This window comes from Rhinoraja longicauda, chromosome 1, assembly GCF_053455715.1.
Source record: "Rhinoraja longicauda isolate Sanriku21f chromosome 1, sRhiLon1.1, whole genome shotgun sequence".
Classification (NCBI taxonomy): Eukaryota; Metazoa; Chordata; class Chondrichthyes; order Rajiformes; family Arhynchobatidae; genus Rhinoraja; species Rhinoraja longicauda.
In genome coordinates this window covers 125,699,916-125,721,943 of record NC_135953.1, presented here as the reverse complement: position 1 = coordinate 125,721,943, position 22,028 = coordinate 125,699,916, and the positions used below count along the sequence as shown (strand labels likewise).

Below are 22,028 nucleotides of genomic sequence, written 5' to 3'. Positions count from 1 at the left end.
AAAAACCCTCTAATTCATTATGAGTTAATATGCATTTTTCACACTTTCAAAAACCTAATCCCATTCATTCTTGCAATTCCTCTAGTGCACATCTTACAAGATTTTTAAAAATCCTAAATTACATTAGTTCACTTGCTCTTCAGATAATACATCATAATACACACAGACCATTCCACATTTCCCTGTCTGAGTTCATGAGAACAATATAAAATTCACTACTGGTAACAAGTCATTCTGGGTACATCACATCATTCATTCAGTATGTTATAGAACGAAAACTGTTAATTATACATTGTTTTATGTAGATTCAACCCAGCACAAACTGCTATCATCTCAATCCAACAGTAATTTGGTTCTGAACAAAATGGTTCTTTATATGCATTATAAACCACATTGCATTTCTGGATAGTGGAACTTAGGAAGTATGTACTGTTTTTCAGAGGATGCATTTTAACTTGAATAAGTCAGCTGATCGAGTAGATACACAAAAACTATTTGTTTTGGAGGTTTCTAGAATAAGAGGACAGATCTTGGAAGACATTTCCTAGACTTAAAGTTACTTGTAAAAATCCATGCAAAAGTTGAAGCCAGCATCAAGCAAAATGAATACCTTTCACTTGTTGCTGATCACAAAATTAGGTCAACTAATTCAAATGTATTTTATAGAGTTATTTCCAGTATTAATAATATCCCTCCCAATTTTGGTGCATTAATAAAATTATAGTAGTAAATTCTGAAATGTGTATTGACTACCTAAAGCATGTTTGAGTGTTAGGTAAATATTACTTGGTCATAAAAGCCTCCAATTCTTCCTACCAGCAACGTTAAAATATTCAATCTATAATCCTCTTGATTTGTCCCAATTCTAATATTTTTTAATTATTTTAATACCAGCAGCATCACAACTCTGATTACTTTCTGGAAATTAATCCTGACCAAAAGGGCTAGTTATTTTTCCTATTACCATCCCAACTTTCCACTTTAATAATATTCTGATTTCCAATGTCAATGTTAATCTCTCTCTAGAACAAAGGTGAAGTATTAAATATTTCTTTTGCAAGTTATTTTATTTGTCTGCAGAATATTTTAACATTGGTAGGAACAAAATCCTGTTTTTATTGAGGCCTTGGCAGTTTCCTTAATTGTCTTTGAAGTTAGTTTATTTTTCAGCTTTAAGTATAAACTGCACGGTGCACTGGGCAGATAAGCGATAGGCACTGGTGGAGATGCAAGATGATATTATAGCCAGCATGGAAGCATGGCTTAAAGACGATTGGGAATGATGCTTAACCTACCTTCACACAGGGTTTTCAGGAATGGAATGCAGGAATGAGAGTATGAAAATTCAAAAAACATTTATAAGAGTTGGCAGGACCGAAACGTCACCCATTCCTTCTCTCCAGAGATGCTACCTGTCCCGCTGAGTTACACTAGCTTTTTGTGTCTATCTTCCCAAAACAAACAGCAGTGAGAAGATGGAAAGATCAGATGAGATTTTATGGATAGAATAAAACAAAGGGACATTTAAAAGTTCTAGTCTGAGAGAAATTGAAGAATAAAATGACAAACTTCTGACGTGCAAAATTGGGCCATAATAGTGGGGGGATTTAATTTACCCAAATATTACAGAAAAATGCAGAATACTTCAACTGCATTGAAGGTTTTTTAAAGCCAATATATATCAAGTGGAACATAGAGGTGGGAAAGGAGCAACTGCAAGTAGCGAGTAAAACCGGGATTTGGTTTAAGGGAGGGCGAGGAATATATCAGTGGAGAAAACACATGATAGTGATCAATAATCAGTTATATTTAGTGGAGTAACACCAATGGACAAAAATAAGAATAAAAGATTGAAATTGGGATATGGTCAATTATGCTAGGCTGGGAGGCAACTTAGCAAAAATGGATGGAACCATTAACTTGTGGGAGGAAAGCAGAGGTCCTGGAGAAAACCCATGTAGGTCATGGGGAGAACGTACAAACTCTGTACAGACAAGCACCCACAGTCAGAATTGAACCCAGGTCTCTGGCGCTGTTAGGCAGCAACTGTGCCACCATGCTACCTAGTTTCAAAGCTATATCTATGTTGTCCTATTTTAACCAAATCTTCAGATCTCTCAGCAGCATCTTTTTTTTTTTAACCTTGCATTCGACAGCTACCGGTTTTCTGTAACATATCCACTGAACATCCCGATAAATCAGGCACTGGGAGGTAACAAGCAATGCGGCCCCCATGACAAAATCTCCTGTATTGCCTCAACCCCAAGTTCAATGGTTCTTTATTGTCACATATGCACAGCATAGTGAAATTCTTTTACACAACCACAAATGCAGTCACCACAATTTTGGTGCCCATTAACATTATTAAAAGAACAGAAACAGAAACAGCCCAAAGTCCACATTGGAAGTTCTGGAGCCCCCCGATCCAGGAAGCCTGCAGGCCCATGACCCGATGTCCCTCTGCTCAGCCGACCACCACTGCGTACCAGGGAACACATCCTGCAACCGACCTTCCAGGCACTGGAGGCAATACCCGGATCCCTCTCCTTGCATCCCTCGCCGCCAGCAGATCCCACCTCGTCTCTCCGATCTTTGGGGCTTCCAAGCTTCCGCTGCATGTGGCCGATGGGTCCTCATTCCTGGTGGCCCTTGGCCAACCCATGCTCGGCGGTCATTTCGGCCGCCACCCAGGTCTGCTCCAGCAGGGCCCCGCACAGCACTTGCTTGGAGCATCCCATTTTCCCTTCCAAGTCTATGCTAGTAGTGGAAATAATACTTGTACAACAAATGCTTAACAATTGGTGACACAGCAATCAGCCTTTTTTTAAATTTCAAAGGTATTCTTGGATTCACAACCTTTGCTTTGCAGGATATTCCATAATTTGAAAGACTAATTCGAGCCTAGTAGAATTTAAGTAATCTTGTATTACAGTGGATAAATAAATAGCCCCAGAATAAAATAATTATCCTTCAGTCTGCCCTCTGGATTTATTAACCAAGGATATTTGTCTGCTGCCTGCTTGTCTCTTTGTCTTCCAGCTGGCGAGACCCATTCTAACCACTCGCATTCATCCGGCGAGACCCCTCTAACCACTTGCATCCAATTGGCAAGACTGAGCACTTACGTCATTTATATAGATACCATCAATTAAAATATATATCCACACACAAACATGTTCAGTGGCTGAAAAGCCTGTGATTTATTTCGAAAGACAATGGGTTGGAGGTTTTGCTAGCATTTTACAGACCCTTTACCAGGCCCCCGTTTGAGTGTCTGGAATTTCCTGTGTTCTGTTTCCTCAGTAGTTTACACAGCTGTCAATGAGTCAACCTTTCATAATATCCTTCAGGTTTGAGAGATTATGAATTCACACCCTATATAGGTGTACATAATCTGTTGCAGTGCAGCATCTGTTATGTTTGTTGAGGCCCACACCGGAGCAACAACCCAAGTTGCATCTCTGCTCTTGAAGACGAACTTAGTCCCGTCATATACAGTTTATTATTCCTACGGGGTCTCATTCTCCTTTGGAGACCTTAGTTTGCAGTTCCATTGAATGAAACCCTGAGCACCTGTTTTTTAGTGGTCCTTGTTATCTATACATGCCTGAAGGTTTGAAGAACTAATTATTTAGCCACACTTTTTTTAAGACAAGTTGGAGAAGAATTGTGGCAGCTTTCCCAATGCACAGGTTGATCTGCGTTAAAATGAAGTCGGTAAATTCTAAACAGAAACAAAGCACCAACCTACAAGGCCTAACTCTGGATGCTAATGCATAACCGTTATTGTATCTAGTGGTTCAAGCATCTACACTGCTTAAAACAGGTTTCATGGATCAGTTTATTCTTGAACATTTTTGTTTAATGTTTGCAGGTTCACTATGGGTGAAGCAAGACATGAAGGTGGATGTGACCTTCATAATAAATCAACAAGGATTAGTCCAAGATCCATTATTCAGCAAAGTGGAGAATTGTGGAATATAGTAAGACAGTTCTGAAAGAATAACTGACTCGAGAGATTACAGATTTTGTGGTATGTTTTCAATATTCCTTGCCACACAAGTGCCTGACAATGACCATTGCTGACAAAGATTTCTTACCACATCCCAATGACGTTCAACAGTATTATTTTTGCTGGAATCCACCATCAACATGCTAGATTAGTAGTGACCTGAAGCTTAAAATCAAATTGTAGTCCCTGCATCGAAAGACTCATTCTTGATTTTCAATCGTACTCCTTGCATGCACCTCTTAATCACCCAAAAGATCCGTCAAGCGCGTGATATAATATTCTGACCTAATCAACCGCAAATACAACCTAAAGCAGCTTACAATGCTGAATAAAGCAGCATGGTTCAGTAACACCACCCGAGATATTCATCTCCCCCCCCCCACCACAGTGGTAAAATCTGAGGAAAGTTGAAGAGAATGTTGGGAAAATTGGGGGGAAAAAATCAGATTAACATAGTGAGAAATAAGTGGGAGACGGTCAGTGCACTGAATAGGCTGACATTTCTGTCTATCTTTTTCTATGACACACAGAAATCAGTTCAAGGAATAAAGAAATTCCACCAATATAAGTTGTCCTATTGACTCAGAAATCTAATGTTTTCCACCATAGAGAAGTCAAAAATCCTTGGATATGCACTGAACACTAACACGCAAAAAGATGGCATAGCACTCCCTTCAAAAAGGGCAGTCAGATTGGCAGTAAATTTCAGAAAATTTGGTTCCCATGACGAGAAAAACCTGCAAAGAATTACATATGCACCATCAAATAGGGCTGTTTCATGGCTAGAAAAATAAACTGGAAAAAGTCAAAATCTGGGGCTTATTTTAAATTATCTGGGCAATGAGCAGTTTAGGAAAAAAGGTCAACAAAATCAAATGAGGCTTGACATTGATAGAGCAGCCAAAAGTATTGTATTCTCAGCCTGAAAAGGTGTACATGCATGTAGGATATAGCACATTATTTAAGGGTTGGAAACAGAAATTGGAGATGGGTGGTAGCTTACAAGGTCAAAGGAGCCAAGGAGAGCTCACCCATGATTTTGAAAGGAACAGTGACGATGCTTATTGAGGGCAAAGCATTTATATAGCAGGTAGCAAGAGAATTGGAAAGAGTACTCAATAGTTTATTGAACGTGGAGAAGCAACTGTAGACCAAAGCTAAAAGGCACTTAATACGAGTAGCGCTGAGCCAAGGAAGCTTCTTGTAGTAGGATTTCGAAGACACTATATGGATGTTTCTAATATTAGCCATAGATGTGCATGAACTACTTTGGCATGGAGAAAATAATCTTGCAGGTCATTCTTTTTGGCATTTACTGGAATAAAAAAGATTTGACAGAGGTTGCACATTTGACATTATTTAAAAGTTAAATGTACAGAGGGATCTAGGGGTCCAAGTTATCACTCCCTGAAAGTGGTAACACAAGGGAGGCAGAGGAATGACTCCAGGATTGCTTGGGAGTCAGTAGACTGTGCGATGTTCAAGGATTCGGCAACAGAGCTTAATGAAGTTGTCACAGTTATTACCGACTTCATAAGAAAATGTGTGGAGGAACGTGTTCCTACAAAAACCAGAGTGTTCCCCAACTAAAAACCTTGGATAAACTAGGAGGTCCGTATTTTTCTATGGACCAGATCTTGGGCATTCAAGTTCTGGCAACATGGAGTTATAGGAGAAGTCCAGATATGGTCTTGATAAGGCCATCAAAAAGGGTAACAGGAACATTTGCTCCAAACTAGAGGACGAGGCAAATGTTCGACAGCTGTGGCAGGGCTTACATGGCATCTCTCTCTACAAGGTGATATCAGGGGGCCGCTCAAGTGACAGCAAAGCATCACTCCCAGACGAGCTTAATAAATTCTACGCATGCTGATGTGCCTACTTGGGTCTTCAGAGCCCCTGATGGTATTACAATCTCAGTCACAGAGGCCTACGTCAGAAGATCCTTCTGGAGTGTGAACCCTCAAAACATCTCGACCCGATGGTATAACTGGTCATATTCTTAAAACCTGTGCAGAACAACTGGTCATCTTCAACCTCTCATTACTGAGGTCTGAGCTTCCCATCTGCTTTAAAAGGACATCAATAATACTAGCAACCAAGTGCAAGATGACATGCTTAAATGACTACCGACTGGTGGCACGAACGTCCGTGGTGATGAAGTGCCTTGAGAGGTCGGTTATGGCCCATATCAAATCTTTCCTTAACAAGAATCCACTATAATTTAGAGTCAGAGGATGCAATCGCACTGCTCTCCACTGGACCACTTGGACAAAAACACATACGCTAGGCTGTTGTTCAGACTACAGCTCAGCATTTAACACCATTAGCCCCTCCAAGCTGGTTACCAAGCATACGGAACTGGGTCTCTGCACTTCCCTCGTCAACTGGATTCTCAGCAGACCATGAACTGTACGCATTGGCAGCAACACTTACTCCTCGATAAATATCAGCACAGGAGCACCTCAAGGCTGCGTGCTCAGCCCCCTGCTCTACACACTCTACTCACGTATGTGTAGCCGAACACCGTTCAGACTCCATCTTCAATTTCCCCAAAGACACAACCCATTCTTGGACAAATTGCAGATGACAATGAGTCGGAGTATAGGAAGGAGATCATTGACTGATCAAATGGTGCCAGAACATTCCTCTCAACTTCAATAAGACCAAGACAAGGAACTGATTGTGGACTTTGGAAGAGGAACGAGGATCCACAAACCCATCTTCGTTGATGGGAGGGTGGTGGAGAGTCAAAAGCTTCAAATTTCTGGGCATGCATCTCTGAAAATCTGTTCTGGACTCAGCACATTGATGCAATCATAAAGAAAGTCCATCAATACCTCTACTTGGTATGTCAACACTCTCTGGAACTTTTACAGGTGTACAATAGAGCATATTGACTGTTCGCTTGGTTCAGCAACTCGAACGCCCAGGAACCACAAAGATTGCAAAAAGTGGTGAACATTGCCCAGTCCATCAGGAGTACTGATATCCACACCATCAAAGGGATCTACAAGAGTCATTGCCTCAAAAAGGAAGCAAGCATCAGTAGAGACCCACACCACCCTGATCACACTCTCATTTCACTCCAGTCATCAGGAGGACGGTACAGGAGCCTGAAAACCAACGCCCAAGTTCAGGAGCAGCTTCTTCCCTTCAGCCATCAGGCTATTAAACACTACAACCTCCAAATAGGCTCTAAACTATATAGACTTGAACATGTTATTTTTTACTTTGCATAACCATTGTATTTATTTGCCTTTGCCTTGTGGAAACAGGAACACCTGGAGGAAAGCTGCGCAGAGAGCACAGGGAGAATGTGCAAACTACACAGACAGTACCAGAGGTCAGAATCAAACCTGGGTCTCTGGCACCGTGAGGCATCAGCTGCATCGCAAATAGATTCTAAGTTTATCAGCAACTCCAATTCAGAATGTTCATTCTTAAATTACATGTGACCATAAAGCTAGGAAATGCATAAGACTAAAAATAAGACAATGAATGGGGACATGAATAACACCAGGAAAATCTTTATTCTATGTGAATTTTTTTTTAAATTGTGAAGGGAAAAACTGAGCAATTGAAAACTAGACTAAAACTGTAAATTGATCACAATCCCAAGTAAACTGATTTTCATGACATTTAAATATCAACATGAATTTGCACACTGCTGTTAATAATAACAAAGCAGCACAACCATATCCAAAATTTGACACCAAGCCCCAAGATGATACAAGGCAGATATCTAACAGCACAACAGGAGGAAGTTTTAAATAGTACAGGCAACCCCAAGTTAGTTATTAGTTCAACATAAATTCACATTTATATAATTCACAAATCACCACCCAGAAATCTGACGTCGGGAATAAAATTCACTCAAGGAATTAAGTTACAAAAATGTATTTTTCTTCAACTCATGCTTCTTGGTGCATGCAGATGGAGCGCCCTAATGTTACAGAAAATCACAATACAGACCTTTTTCAAGGAATTCAACATTGCCGTCCTTTGTGAGGTGAAGGCACCTTCTAAGTGAACTGGTCTGAGGAAGGAATTCCATGAACATGGACTGAGTGCCAAGGACATGATTTGTGACCGAGGCAATGGGGAGGAAAGTGCCCCGATATTTGAAAACAAGATAGGAATTTTGATTAAACAAACGAGATTGAAGTGGCTTATTTAGCGAAGACAGTAGATTTTCATGGAAGGTAGACATAAATACAGATGGGTTGGTGAGCAAGTTTACTGACGACACCAAAATTGAAGTTGCAGACAATGAGTCAAGTCAATTCAAGTCAAGTCAATTTTATTTGTATAGCACATTTAAAAACAACCCACGTTGACCAAAGTGCTGTACATCAGTTCAGGTACTAAGAACGAACATACAATGGCACACAAACATAACAGCACATACATAAACAGTTCACAGCGCCGCCTCAGAGGGCCTCAAACGCTAGGGAATAGAAATAGGTTTTGAGCCTGGACTTAAAGGAGTCAATGAAGGGGGCAGTTCTGATGGGGAGAGGGATGCTGTTCCAGTCTAGGAGCTGCAACCGCAAAAGTGAAGTCACCCCCGAGCTTAAGCCTAGACCGCGGGATAGTCAGTAGCCCCAAGTCGGCCGACCTGAGGGACCTGGAGATAGAGTGGTGGGTTAGAAGATTTTTGATATGGGGAGGCAAGCCCGTTTAGGGCTTTGTATGTGAATAGGAGCTTGAAGTTGATTCTGTACTGTAAGCCAGTGGAGAGGGGCCAGAATCAGGGTGATGTGGTCCCTTTTACAGGTACCCGTCAGGAGTCTCGCTGCGGCGTTTTGGACCAATTGCAGGCGGGACAGGGATGATTGGCTGATCCCAGTGTATAGGGAGTTGCAGTAGTCTAGGCGGGAGGAAATGAATGCGCGGATGATTTTTTTAATGTCGTCAAATTGGAGGAATGAGGAATGATGTCAGGAGATACAGCAGGGGATAGACCAGCTGCAGAAATGGCAGATGGAGTTTAATCTGAGCAAATGTGAGGTGTTGCAGTTTGGGAGTATGAATGTAAGAGAATATATAGTTAATGGCAAGACCCTTAACAGCATTGATGTGCACAGACCTTGGAGTCCAAGTTTATAGCTCACTGAAGGTGGCAGCACAAGTAGATAGGGCGGTTACAGTGGCATATTGTATGCTTGCCTTCATTGCTAGGAGCATTGAATATAAGTCATGAAGTCATGATGCAGCCCTATTGGAGTTTGGTTAGTTTGTATTTGAAGTAATGAGTACAGTTTGGATTGCCCCATTACAGGAAAGATGTGGAGTCTTTAAGTAGGATGGAGGGGTGGTTTACCAGAATGCTGCCAGGATGAGAGAGTTTCAGTTACAGGGAGAAGTAGGATAGACTTAGATTGTACTTTTTAGGAAGTCAGAGGTTGAGTGGAGGCTTGACAGAACTCTGTCCACCATCATATTCAACATTCTTGATTTCAACAGCCAAAACTGTACCAATTAACTAGTGTTATGGACAGAACCACCATGGAGTAGATAATTCCAAGGATTTTTAAATCAAAGTAAGAAATGTTCTATCTCAGTTATAACTGGACAGGCCCTCCCTCATCCTTACCCGATTGTATCTAGCTCTAGAGTTAGTATGGTTCAATTTGGTTATTTCCCCAATGTCGCAAAGAAAGCTAGTAAAATTGAATCTTTCCCGTCTGAAGTCATGGAGCCTAACTGTTTATTAGTTAATTTTTTGGAAACAGCAAATTCTAAGTTTGTCAATTGATAACCAATCATGTAAGTTACACAAAACAGAATCAGGTCTGGTAAGGATTGTACTTGCAAGTCACAATTTCTACACTATTTAAAAATGTGATCTCCATGTTGGATTATTTCTGATCCACTAGTACCATTATCCTCTTCTTCCTCAGATTGTCCCTCATGATCAAGGATGACTTGCTTTCAGTCCAGATTGTGAGTTGAAGTAACTGATGTGAACAATTTAGAGCCTCACAAAAGGCTGCCTGGATAAGCAGCAGCATTCCAGACTCAACATTAAATTCTCCAACTTTAGTTTCCTCTGTTATAATCACAATGGAACAATTCTGCTTGAAGTCACCCATTTATAATTTGGCTCAGTTTTTTTTCTTTCCCCCATAGGTACAGCCTGACCTACCAAGCCTATCTGGCAGCCTTGCATTAACACAGAAGCAGCTTCAAACATGAACTTCTTTGACCCGATTTCATCCTCCAACAAGTCTGCACTCAAAGGTTTAAGAAATTGGCTGTAGAGATAGTGAACACATTGGTACTTTCCTGAAATTTAGTGAGTTTTGAAAATATTTAACCAGAGGATTGGAAAACAATAAACATGAATCCCTCATTCAAGAGAAAAGGCAGGTAAATGTAGTCCAGTTAGCTCAAAATTATTGTTGGCAAACGCCTGAGTCAATAATCAAAGAGGATATAACAAATCATTTAGGAAAGCTTAATATAATAAAACTGTCAACATGGTTTTATGAAAGATAAATTATGTTTGACAAACTTAATCTCGTTCTTTGAGGATGTAACTGAGAAACTCAATAGAAGGGAACTTTCCATTGTAGTATATTTAATTTCCAAAAGGCATTTGATGTTGCCATACAAGAGGCTGGTGTATAAATTAATAACTTGTGGAATTAGTGGAAGTGTGTTAGCATAGATTAAAACTAACTTTCAAAGATAGATTGGAGATAAATGTTTTTTTTCCCCAGTTCGGAAGAAGGATGTAACTAGCTAGTACAGTACCCAAGGGATCAGTTCTTGACTGTCAACTATTTATATTAATGATCTGGAGGATGGCAAATTGCTTCCACATTTTCATTTACTTTACCAGCCCACCTTTTCCCTTCTTACTTTATGCAGGACGTATATATACTTTTCAATCTTTCACATTTAATTTGATTACTTTTATATTGATATTAGCAATATGTTCAACTTGCATTTACAATATCTTTCCCTCATCAGCAGAAATATTACTGAGCAATTTCACTCTTTAGTTCCACCATTTCTTTGAATTTATCCTCCATTCTAAACCTGACAAAAGCACATATTCAATTCTGCATCTGATTAATCTTCTAATTCTGGAGTACTGGTTGGGACTTTAGCAAATCCAGGTCAAGGTGAATACCTACTCGCATGGCTCCAGAGTGACCAAGGCAGGGAGCTAAACATGCAGGGGTATTCAATATTCAGGAAGGATGGACACAAAGGAAGGAGGTGGGGTAGCATTACTGGTTAAAGAGGAGATTAATGCAATAGCAAGGAGAATCATTAGCTTGGATGCTGTAGAACTGCGAAATAGCCAAGGGCAGAAAACGCTTGTTGGAGTGGTATGCACCATTAGAGCACATGGTATTGGGGTAGGGTATTGACATGGACAGAGGACTGGTTGGCAGGCAGGAAGCAAAGAGTAGGAATTAATGGGTCCTTTTCAGAATGGCAGGCAGCGACTAGTGGGATGCCGCAAGGCTCGGTGCTGGGACCCCAGTTGTTTACAATATATACTAATGATTTAGACGAGGGAATTAAATGTAACATCTCTAAGTTTGTGGATGAAACAAAGCTGGGTGGTAGTGTGAACTGCGAGGAGGATGCTATGAGGCTGTAGGGTGACTTGGATAGGTTGGGTGAGTGGGCAGAAGCATGGCAGATGCAGTATGTGGATAAATGTGAGGTTATCCCCTTTGGTGGCTAGAACAGGAAGGCAGATTATCTGAATGGTGTCAGATTAGAAGGCGAGGTGCAATGAGACTTGGGTGTGCTTGTACATCAATCACTGAATGTAAGCACAAAATGCTGGAGTAACTCAGTGGGACAGGCAGCATCTCTGGAGAAGAATGGGTGACGTTTCGGGTCTGGAACGAAGTCAAGATTATTTGTCACATACACATACAAGATGTGCAGTGAAATGAAAGGTCACCCACAGTCCAGCAATAGAGCAATAAAAATAAGCAATTTCACACAATCACAAACCAAACAAAAAAAAAGAAACATCCATCACAGTGAGTCTCCTCCAGTCACCTCCTCACTGTGATGGAAGGCCAGAATGTCTTTTCTCTTCCCCTGCCATCTTCTCCCACAGTCAGGCTGTTGAAGTTGCCACGTTCCAGGCCGCGCCGGACGGTGAAAGGTCCGCAGCGGGCCGACCCAAGCCCCGCGATCCGGGGCGGGCGAAGACGCTGCCGCTGCCGGAGCTCCCGATGTCGGCCCCCACCCAGGGGGCTGCGAGCTTCCGATATCCACGCGGCCCGCGGTCGAAGCCCCCGGAGCCTCCGAAGGGGAGTCGCAGCCGCTCCCGCAGCGCCACCACAGCCTCCGAAGGCAGCCAGTTCCGCAGATGGTAAGTCCGGTCCGCGGCTCTGCGAACCAGAGCCCAGGTGGTCCCAGGTGGAGGCCGCCAGCTCCAGGTGTTTGGCCGATGATAGGCCGCAGCGGGAACGGAGACACGGCGCAGAAAAAAGGTTGCATCTCCGTTCGGAAGAGATAATTTTAGTTTCCACCCCCCCCCCCCCCCCCACACATAGTGCACAACCACAAAAAACACTACATCACATCTACACACTACAATCAAGCTACAATCAAGACAAAAAACAACAAAAACCACAAAAGACAAACTGACTGCAGGTAGGCCGCAGCTGCTAGGGCAGCGCCACCATTAGGGCTGCCTGTCCCGCTGAGTTACCCCAGCATATTGTGTCTACTATCAATTTAAATCAGCATCTGCAGTTCTTTCCTACACTGAATGTAAGCGTGCAGTACAGCAGGCAGTAAAGAAAGCCAATGGCATGTTGGCCTTCATTGTGAGGGGATTTGAGTTTAGGAGCAAGGAGGTCCTACTGCAGTTGTACAGGGCCCTGGTGAGTACACCTAGAGTATTGTGTGCAATTTTGGTCTCCTAATTTGAGGAAGGAGATAATTGCTATTGCGGGAGTGTAACATAGGTTCACCAGGTTATTTCCCGGGATGGCAGGACTGATGTATGATGAAAGAATGGGTCAACTGGGCTTGTATTCACTGGAATTTAGATGTATGAGAGGGGATCTTATAGAAACATATAAAATTCTTAGATTGGACAGGGTAGATGCAGGGAAAATGTTCCCGATGTTGGGGGAAGTCCAGAACCAGGGGTCACAGTTTAAGAATAAGGGGTAGGCCATTTAGGACTGAGATACGGAAAAACCTTTTCACCCAGAGTTGTAAATCGGTGGAAGTCTCTGCCACAGAAGGCAGGGGAGACCAATTCACTGGATGTGTTCAAGAGCATTAGATTTAGCTCTTAGGTCAGGAATCAACGGATATGGGGGAAATATCCAGAACAGGGTACTAATTTTGGATGATCAGCTATGATCATATTGAATGGAGGTGCTGGCTCGAAGGGCTGAATAGCCTACTCCGGCACCTATTTTCTATGTTTCTATGACCACCTCTTCTCAGCATTGTCTTTTGGAAATATCATATTCCTAGATGCCAGGTTATTTTCTATTTGTTGAAATGAGCCATGATACCCTGCTCAACTCATGGCACTTCACATCACAATAGTATTTAATTCTGGCATAATTAGTTCCATTCTGCACATCATTCAAACACATTGAAGTTAAAATCTTTCATATACTAAGTCATGTGCTGATATCTGTTGGAATATTTTGGGCCCTACCCAGTTGCTGCCTTCCTTCTGCATTTTTAGAAAAATTCCATTTGGGATATCGTTTCTCATTTGGCCTTTCTTTTCCAGATTAAATAGTTCCACTGACAGCTCTATGTTTTTACTATCTTTTTGCTCGTATTACTACCACAGCAGAGTAGGAGAATGCTCACGTTTGGAAACGCAGTGGTTAAAGGTGGTAGTTTCTTACTGACGTTTAATAGACCACTGGTTACAATAGACACAGAGATACATCTAGTAAACAGAAAGATCCAAATTTTGAACATGCTTTCAGGGTGGGCAGGATATCTAGAATGATGGGTAGAAGGGAATGGGTTATCATGTTTTATGGAGAATAGAGAGAAAAAATGGGATGATGGACAAGGGGATATAGAGACAATATTTCTATTTCAGCACAGCTCAATCACACTGAAAAATGCACCCATTTTTAGAAATATTCTTTCTTCCATTTTCAAGAATTGGGGGGCTACAGAATTTTGAAGTACTATTTAATATCTATTGAACAACCACTCATTCATTGGTTAACTTTAAGAAATGTTTTCCAATTGGGAGAAACACTACAAGATATTACACTTTTTTTTAAGGAGGTAGTACATCCAATCGACTTGGGACAAAGAGTTTTACCCAAAGAAAGCACACAGAGATATCGTTTAAAGGGTCACTACTACGTAAAAGGGTTTTTTCAAAAATTAATAACTACCTGCCAATCTCTGGCTCAGGATTTAGCAGCCATTCTATCTTTCAATATTCCTCATTTTCTGGCCATTCTCATTTCACAAGCATTAATAATCTGAACACTGGTGCAGTTGCTTGAAATTCTCCTGAACATGGAATTTAGGAAATTAGGGATTAAATCCAAATAATTTTATATCTTCCAGAGGGAGGGAGCAAACCGATGATCCGAAGATCTCATTAGTCCCACTGGGGGCGCGGTCATGAAGGTTTGCGATTCAGATACTAATTCTGGATAGGAGGTCGGAAAAGGCAAAATGGGAGGGGCCTCAAATACTTTTTCAACAAATATGCTGATTCAGCAAGATGAATTTCTAGAATGCTTTTCAGATCCTCAAGATATATCACAGGACACTTAATTCTCACACATTTGTATGCAAATCAATAAGTTCACATGCTCAGAAAGATTCTGCAAAATAAATTGGATATAAATGACCAAGTTCCTTGACTGGTGCAATCAAGATGGTAAATACTTTTTCAAATCTATCATTTAGTTTAGCATTTACTTCAGACTAGTATTGTGCAATCTGTGAATGTTAAAATGATACCACTTCTACCAAACATAAGATAACAATTTTGAGGGGAAACTGTAGTATACTTCCCTCTGGGCTGAAACCAACCCTTAATAACAACTTTAATTTTGCTGTCAAGATAGCAAATGTCCCAAGCTACTTTAACGACACATTATCAAAATTAAATTTCTCATTAAACAAATATTGAAGAAAACAGATGTTGGTTAAAGTAGACTTAAAGCAGCATGTCGGAGAAGGAAGATGGCATACAGGCCGAAATCCCAAGCCTGGAGCGCAAGTCTCAATTCATAGCTGGTAGTGGAATGATTAAAATCATCAACAAAAAAACTGGGAAGTCCTTTTATTTTGACGGATTTACACAATTGGGGGACGGTTCCAGAGTTGGAGGCGCAGGAGAAGAATGAACATTTTAAATTTGAGCCATTGCAGGTTAGCATGCACATTGGAGATAATTGACTGACACCCAGTCAGTTAACTCAACAATGCCATAGTTTAAATGAGTTGAGACAGGATGCAATAATGCCATGGATGTGGAAACGCGTACATGTTTGCATGCAGTCAAGATGTAGAACTGATTCCTGAAGCACTGTCAGACACATCTCAAAGAAACAGTACATAATTTGGAGGTGGGTTTCAAGTGTCTGTGCATAGGCGAGAAGAAAGGACAGGTTGCATCCTTGCTTCATAGCAGAAGTGATCTTCCAGAATTCATCATTTAAAAGATTAATGGCAAGCACTCGCTTGTATTTGAAAACTCGCTGGTAATCACATGCAGCATGTTAGTGTGGAGAAATAATAAGGGTTGATCGGGCACCGTTATGGCAACCTTATACCCAGTCTACATGGTCAAACATGTGAAAGTTAAACCAGAGTCCTTTGCCAGAGATGCTGGCAATAGCTTCAATGAAAGCTTAATAGATATTGGATTCAGGGAACACCTGTACAAGGTTCCAGATTTTACACAAGGGCATGGTTTTGACTGTCACATAAAAAGGTTCATATGACATAGGTAACAAAGGGCATGTCGTGCTCTCTGTGGGATAAAGTCCCTGAATCACCCAACTTTTCAACAAATTTCATAAAATGACATAGCATCACTTAGGTTGTTTGGATTTTATTGTACAAGGGTTGGAAAGATTTGAGGTTTGTTAGTGCTTGGAATAGGGGTAATTTTCCTAAAGTACCTAGGGGTCAACTGATGTCAAAAATATTCTGCAACTGACAAAATGCTTTGAGTCGTTGTGCCCTTTTTATTTTATAGTTGGATTAAGTAATTGAAGTTCATGGCTTCTGCTGAAGTCTGTTACCAGGTTGATGTGAGATGGTTGGCCAATGTTTGAATAACATCTGCAACCTGGAATATTCCCGAGATAATAATACAGACTTTAGTCACCAGGCACAGCCTAGCATTGACTTGCAATCACTTGTTACATCATCAGGTATGTAGTCCTACAACAGTCTCATTGAACTGTGCAGCCTCCTTGCATTATATTTCACAGCAAATTATCTGGGATTTATTTTCCCCATTACACTTTAGTTTTCGCCATGTAGCCTCCTCCCTGCACTTTAGACGCATTGTTGCTTACTCTTGCACTCACTTTGCCAGCACATAATGCTTAGGAGAAATCCAGAAATCCATGACTAAAATCTAGAAAACATTCTCAGATGTTCGATGTTAACCACCACCAACTCACCATAACCAGTTAAACTCAACCAATCAATACCGTTCTCACAATTTGATGACCCTTTTAATAAGGCTGCTCCCATCCATTGTTTCGATTTTGTTTTCAAATTGTGTACTACTGGTTACTGAAAATAAGATACTAAAACAGACTGAAGACTCTCAAATAGATGCCTATAGCGGGAAACAGGCCCATCGGCCCAACTTGCCCACGCCGACCAACATGCCCAATCTACACTGGTCCCACCTGCCCACGTCTGGCCCATAACCCTCCAAACCCATCCCATCCAATGTACTGTCCAAATGTCTCTTAAACGTTATGATAGTACCTACCTTAACTATCTCATCCGGCAACTTGTTCCATATACCCACCACTGTGTAAGAATATTACCTCCCAGGTTCCTATTAAATGCTCCCATCTATAAACGATCTATAATACCACCCACTTTCGTGTTATCTGAAAACTTGCAAATCATGCCTTGTACGTTCACAACCAAATTATCGATGTACATACATGACAAACAGCAATAGGCCCAGCAACAAACCGTCACACCACTTGTCACACGCTTCCAGTACAAAAAGCAACCTTGCACTATCACCCTCTGCTTGCTTCGATTAAAACCAATTTTCTATCAAATGTTCACTCATTGGATAGACATGAGGAAATGTTCAATTATAAATCCAATCTAAATTAAACTAAACCCAAGAACTATTAATCAGGTGCAGAAAGCTGCTCATAGCTAAAGTACATGTATATTTTAGTTTGTTTATCGTCATGTGTACTGAGGTACAGTGAAAAGCTTTTGTTGCGTGCTAACCAGTCAATGAATTTTTTTTTCTAGTAAGCTCTGGTTAAAATATCGTATCATCAGAACTGGGACATCTCATTATAAATAACTACAACAACTTAGTTCACATGGGGCACTACCTTCTCACGGAAGCTTTTTTTTTATGGCAACTATAGAATTAAGTATATTCCAACCAAAATAAGGCTGTCTTAGCAATTAATGCACATTTTCAAGAAATGAAAGGATTCCAAATATTAAAACAGGACTAATTTGTCATTGAAAGCAGCATTGTGGCTTGCTTAACCTTATTTTACAAAACTGGCATCTAAGCAGCATATGGATGCTCTCCTGCATATTCTTCTCAACATTAGTGACAATACGCTGTAAAAGTTACTTCTGCTTTCAGTCCATGGCTTCCAGAGAATTTCTACCAAAATTTAGAAACTCCCCCTCATAATGTACAAAGGAGACACCATTAATATAATAAGTGTATATATTAGGCATTGTCATGCAAAAGGTCAATTTTAATCATTGTGGCAGTTTTGTCTGCGAATTATCATCGTGCTATTTTTATTCAATAAAAGGATCTGGATATTACAAGGGCAGCATTCCCTAATTAACCTTGATAAAATGGTTGTTGAGCTGCCTTTTGGAACCACAGTGGTGATTGCAGTGAAGATACTAATACACTGTTGTTGAGCTTGACATCTGTTCTTAAACCATACAATATGAAGAATAAAAGTCTTGTTAAAAACAACTGCTAAAGCTAGAAAAAAACAATCTGGCAATACATATTTCATCTTTATCATAAACTGTCAAGAAGTTAACACGGTCAAAGTATATATTTTCTAAGCCACCTACCAGGACTTTCTACTCGTTTATAGTGATATGGATTAATGCAGACATCCTTCTGCTTTGAGCCAAATGGAAATTCACAACACTCTAGTGCCTTCAGTTCATGATGACTTTGAAGATCCGGCCATCGCCATACACGACAATAAATAACATGTGGTAGGCCCTTTCGATGTGATACCTGAAGACGACCATCTAGAGACCGAGGAATAGTGACACAATTACTAGGTTGACCTGGACTGCTTAATGCCTTCTCCAATTCTTCCATGGCTCCTTTTTTCTTCTTGAGCTTTTTCACTAATGCATCAACTGCTTTCTCAGCCCACTTTTCCTCCTCATCTCCTTGCTTCCAGCCCAGTAGTCGTTTCACAGCTGGGCTGGTGAACGAGAACAAGCTTGCCATTGTCGTCATTTCAAAAAGTTTTTGAAACCAATTGCAGGAATGCTATGGTTTCAAGAGATTAAAAGTAGTTCCGAAGAAGTGGTTCTAAAAAGGAATACCGTTGAAGCGTCAAACCAGTCTCGAGATATGAAACTCTGTTTGTACTTCAGCAGAATTGACTCCGCAGTCAAGTTTATAAAAATCCACAGGTAAAGAGAATCACAAATTGGTTTGGAATGTGTTCAGATAATTTTCCTCCAGATCTATGAAAACAAAAGCAAAAAGTTAGACTGAAAATGTGTTTGTTTTTATATATATATACATTTTAGCTTGAAAACATCAAGCATATTTCTAAAATGATGTCCTCCACCATGATAAGGACAGGCATTTATAATGCATATATTTTTGCCGAGGATGGTACTACAGCAAAAAACAAATGGGACTCTACGTTCATTAATTAAATTTGAGTTGCATTTTGCTTTGTATGAACAAACTGTACTTGTTTCATCAATTATGAACATAATTGTCCCATTTCAAAGTTAGTTTAGCCCAACATTGAATTTTTTTTTACATCAACATGGCTGTTCTGATGCAAAATATTTTAGATACTCAGACCCAAAACGAGTACCTGCATATTATCCTCTCATTATTTTTGACGCCAAGAAATGTTCCACAATTTCAAATCTTCCAGATAAAATGTTAAAATTTCACAGAAATGCAAGGACAGATTCCAGAAGTATTTTTGCTCTCTCCAATTAGTCAAAACTAAGAATTATGTGATATGGGCCCTTCAACCAAAGAAATGCAACTTTTTGCTCATGGCTGAGCAAAATATTGATCCACAATGATTTAATGCATTTTCATTCTGTCGCACTACTTATACACTGCTTCTAAAATGTTTGTAAAAGCTCACTTTGAGTATTTTTTAGTGGACTAATTGTCAAGACAAAATTAATACCAATTGCACGAGGTCCAAACTTCAAAACTGCCTAAACAAACTATTTGCAAATTGTACAAAACACTAGGAGAAAGGGACAAAAAGTATGAAGAAGTGTCTCAACCCGAAGCATCATCCATTCCTTCTCTCCAGAGATGTTGCCTGTCCTGCTGACAGTCCAGCAGTTTGTGTCTACCTTCGACTCACCAATTGACTTGGAACAAATATGCTGCTGTTGTTACCGACTATAAGGAAATATGTGGAGAAGTGTATTTCTACAAAGATCATCAGTCCATTCGCCAACTAGAAGCCTTTGATGAAGCAAGTTATCCACATTTTGGACCAGATAGGTGGCATTCAAGTTAGGAAATCCAGAGTTATGCAAGTAATCCAGGCACAACCTGCAGAGGGCCACTGAGAATGCAAAGAAATATTTCCAGACTAAACTGGAAACTTAGGCATGCACTACTTTAATCTGGTTAAGGGGTGCCAGAACAATCTTGTTCTCGATGTTAGTAAGACCAAGGAACTAACTGTTGACTTCAAGAATGGAACGCAGAGGGACCATGCATCCATCTCCATTGGTAGAATGGCAGCGAAGAGAGTCAATCTTATAGAAGCATATAAAATTTTTAGAGGATTGGAAGGGTAAATTCAGGAAAAATATTCCCGATGTTGGGGGAGTCCAGAACCAAGGGTCGCAGTTTAAGAATAAGGGGGAGGCCATTTAGGACTGAGATGAGGAAAAACTTTTTCACCCATAGTTGTGAATCAGTGGAATTCTCTGCCACAGAAGGCAGGGGAGGCCAATTCACTGGATGTGTTCAAGAAAGAGTTAGATTTAGCTCTTAGGGCTAAGGGAATCAAGGGATATGGGGAAAAAGTCAGAATGAGGTACTGATTTTGGATGATCAGCCATGATCATATTGAATGGTGGTGCTGGGTCGAAGGGCCAAATGGCCTACTCCTGCACCTATTTTCTATGTTTCTGCAAGTTCCTGGTTGTGCACATTTCTGATGATCCATCTTGGATCCTAACACATTGATCTCAAATAACGAAGGAGGCTTAAGAAAATCATTTAATGACTGACGTTGCCTGGTCTATACTGACACCCTCCATCAAACCACTGCCTCAAGATTGCAGTTCACATCAATTGGCTTGTGTACTCTCCAGGCAAATGTTAAAAAAATAAATCTTGTCCAAACTGGCTGGTCAAGCCATCCTATCACCGATAGACAGCAATCTTGACCTATCATCTACCTTATTGGAGACCCTTTATTTATAAACAAATCCACTTACATTTTTAACCAACTAGAAACAGTTTTCCAAGAGAATGTTTACCCCTTTCATTGACAGTATTTTTCATTGCTCTACAGTTACTCACTGGGACTTTATGACATCCAACTCCACCTTTCATTTATTTGCAAATAAATGAATCCGAGCACAGAAACTTCTAACTGACCGCTGCTTTCTTTTCTATGGAAGTTCACCTATTGGTCTCTTGGGGGCTTTTAACAGCCAAAAAAGACAAGAGTGCAAGGGCCATTGTCTTATACGTTTCAATGAAAATGATAGTTGAGCTTGGCCAGAGCATATTCAAAAGCAAGTACTAACTGCTGTTCAACTACTGAAGTTTGGATTAAAGTCTGCAGTATGTTGAACTTCTCAAATTTTGAATGTTAGCTCCACTCCCACAAGATGGTTGTTGGAGGCAAATTTAAGTTCAGTTTAATGTCACATGTGCCAAGGTATAGTGCAAAGCTTTTGTTGCGTGCTAACCAGCCAGCAGAAAGTCAATACACGATTATGATCGAGCCAGTGTACAGATACATAAGTTAATAAATGTTTAGTGCAAGGTAATGCCAGTAAAGTCCGATCAAAGATACTTGAGGGCCCCTGATGCAATTTCAACATTGCACCAAGAAAAATCAAAAAAAGTGTTGAGCAATGATGCAGCCTTGTTTGACCACTAGTCCACAAGACCATAAGACATAGGGGCAGATGTAGGTCATTCTACCCATCGTGTCTGCTTCCCCATTCGATCATGGCTGATCTATTTTTCCCTCAACCTCATTCACCTCCTTGTAACCTTTGTCTCCCTTACTAATCGAGAACCTATCAATCTCTGCTATAAAAATATCCAATAATTTGACCTCCAGTTATTGTGGATCTTCAGGGGTGGTGCTGTTATAGACCCACTAGTGTAATGGGAGTGGGCAGTGCATAGATAAGGAAGTGAGGTACAGCAGATACAGAAGATGAGGTTGGGTGAGGCAGAGGTTCACTTGCACTTCCTCATCTACTGTATCCGCTGCTCCAGGTGTGGACTCCTGTATATCGGCGAGATCAAACGCAGTCTCGGCGATTGTTTCGCTGAACACCTCCACTCAGTCTGCCTAAACCTACCTGATCTCCCCGTTGCTCAACACTT

The 22,028-nt window shown here is 40.6% G+C and overlaps 1 protein-coding gene across 1 annotated transcript in view; it reads right to left on the bottom strand.

Annotated features, from left to right (window-relative positions):
- The window catches only part of smad1 (SMAD family member 1), a 64,262-nt gene that overhangs the window by 25,137 nt on the left and 17,097 nt on the right, over positions 1-22,028 (bottom strand). The window contains exon 2 of the mRNA XM_078406172.1: positions 18,287-18,922. Within this exon, the coding sequence (XP_078262298.1) occupies positions 18,287-18,689 (403 nt within the window). The 5' untranslated portion in view covers positions 18,690-18,922. The remainder of the gene's footprint in view (positions 1-18,286; positions 18,923-22,028) is intronic.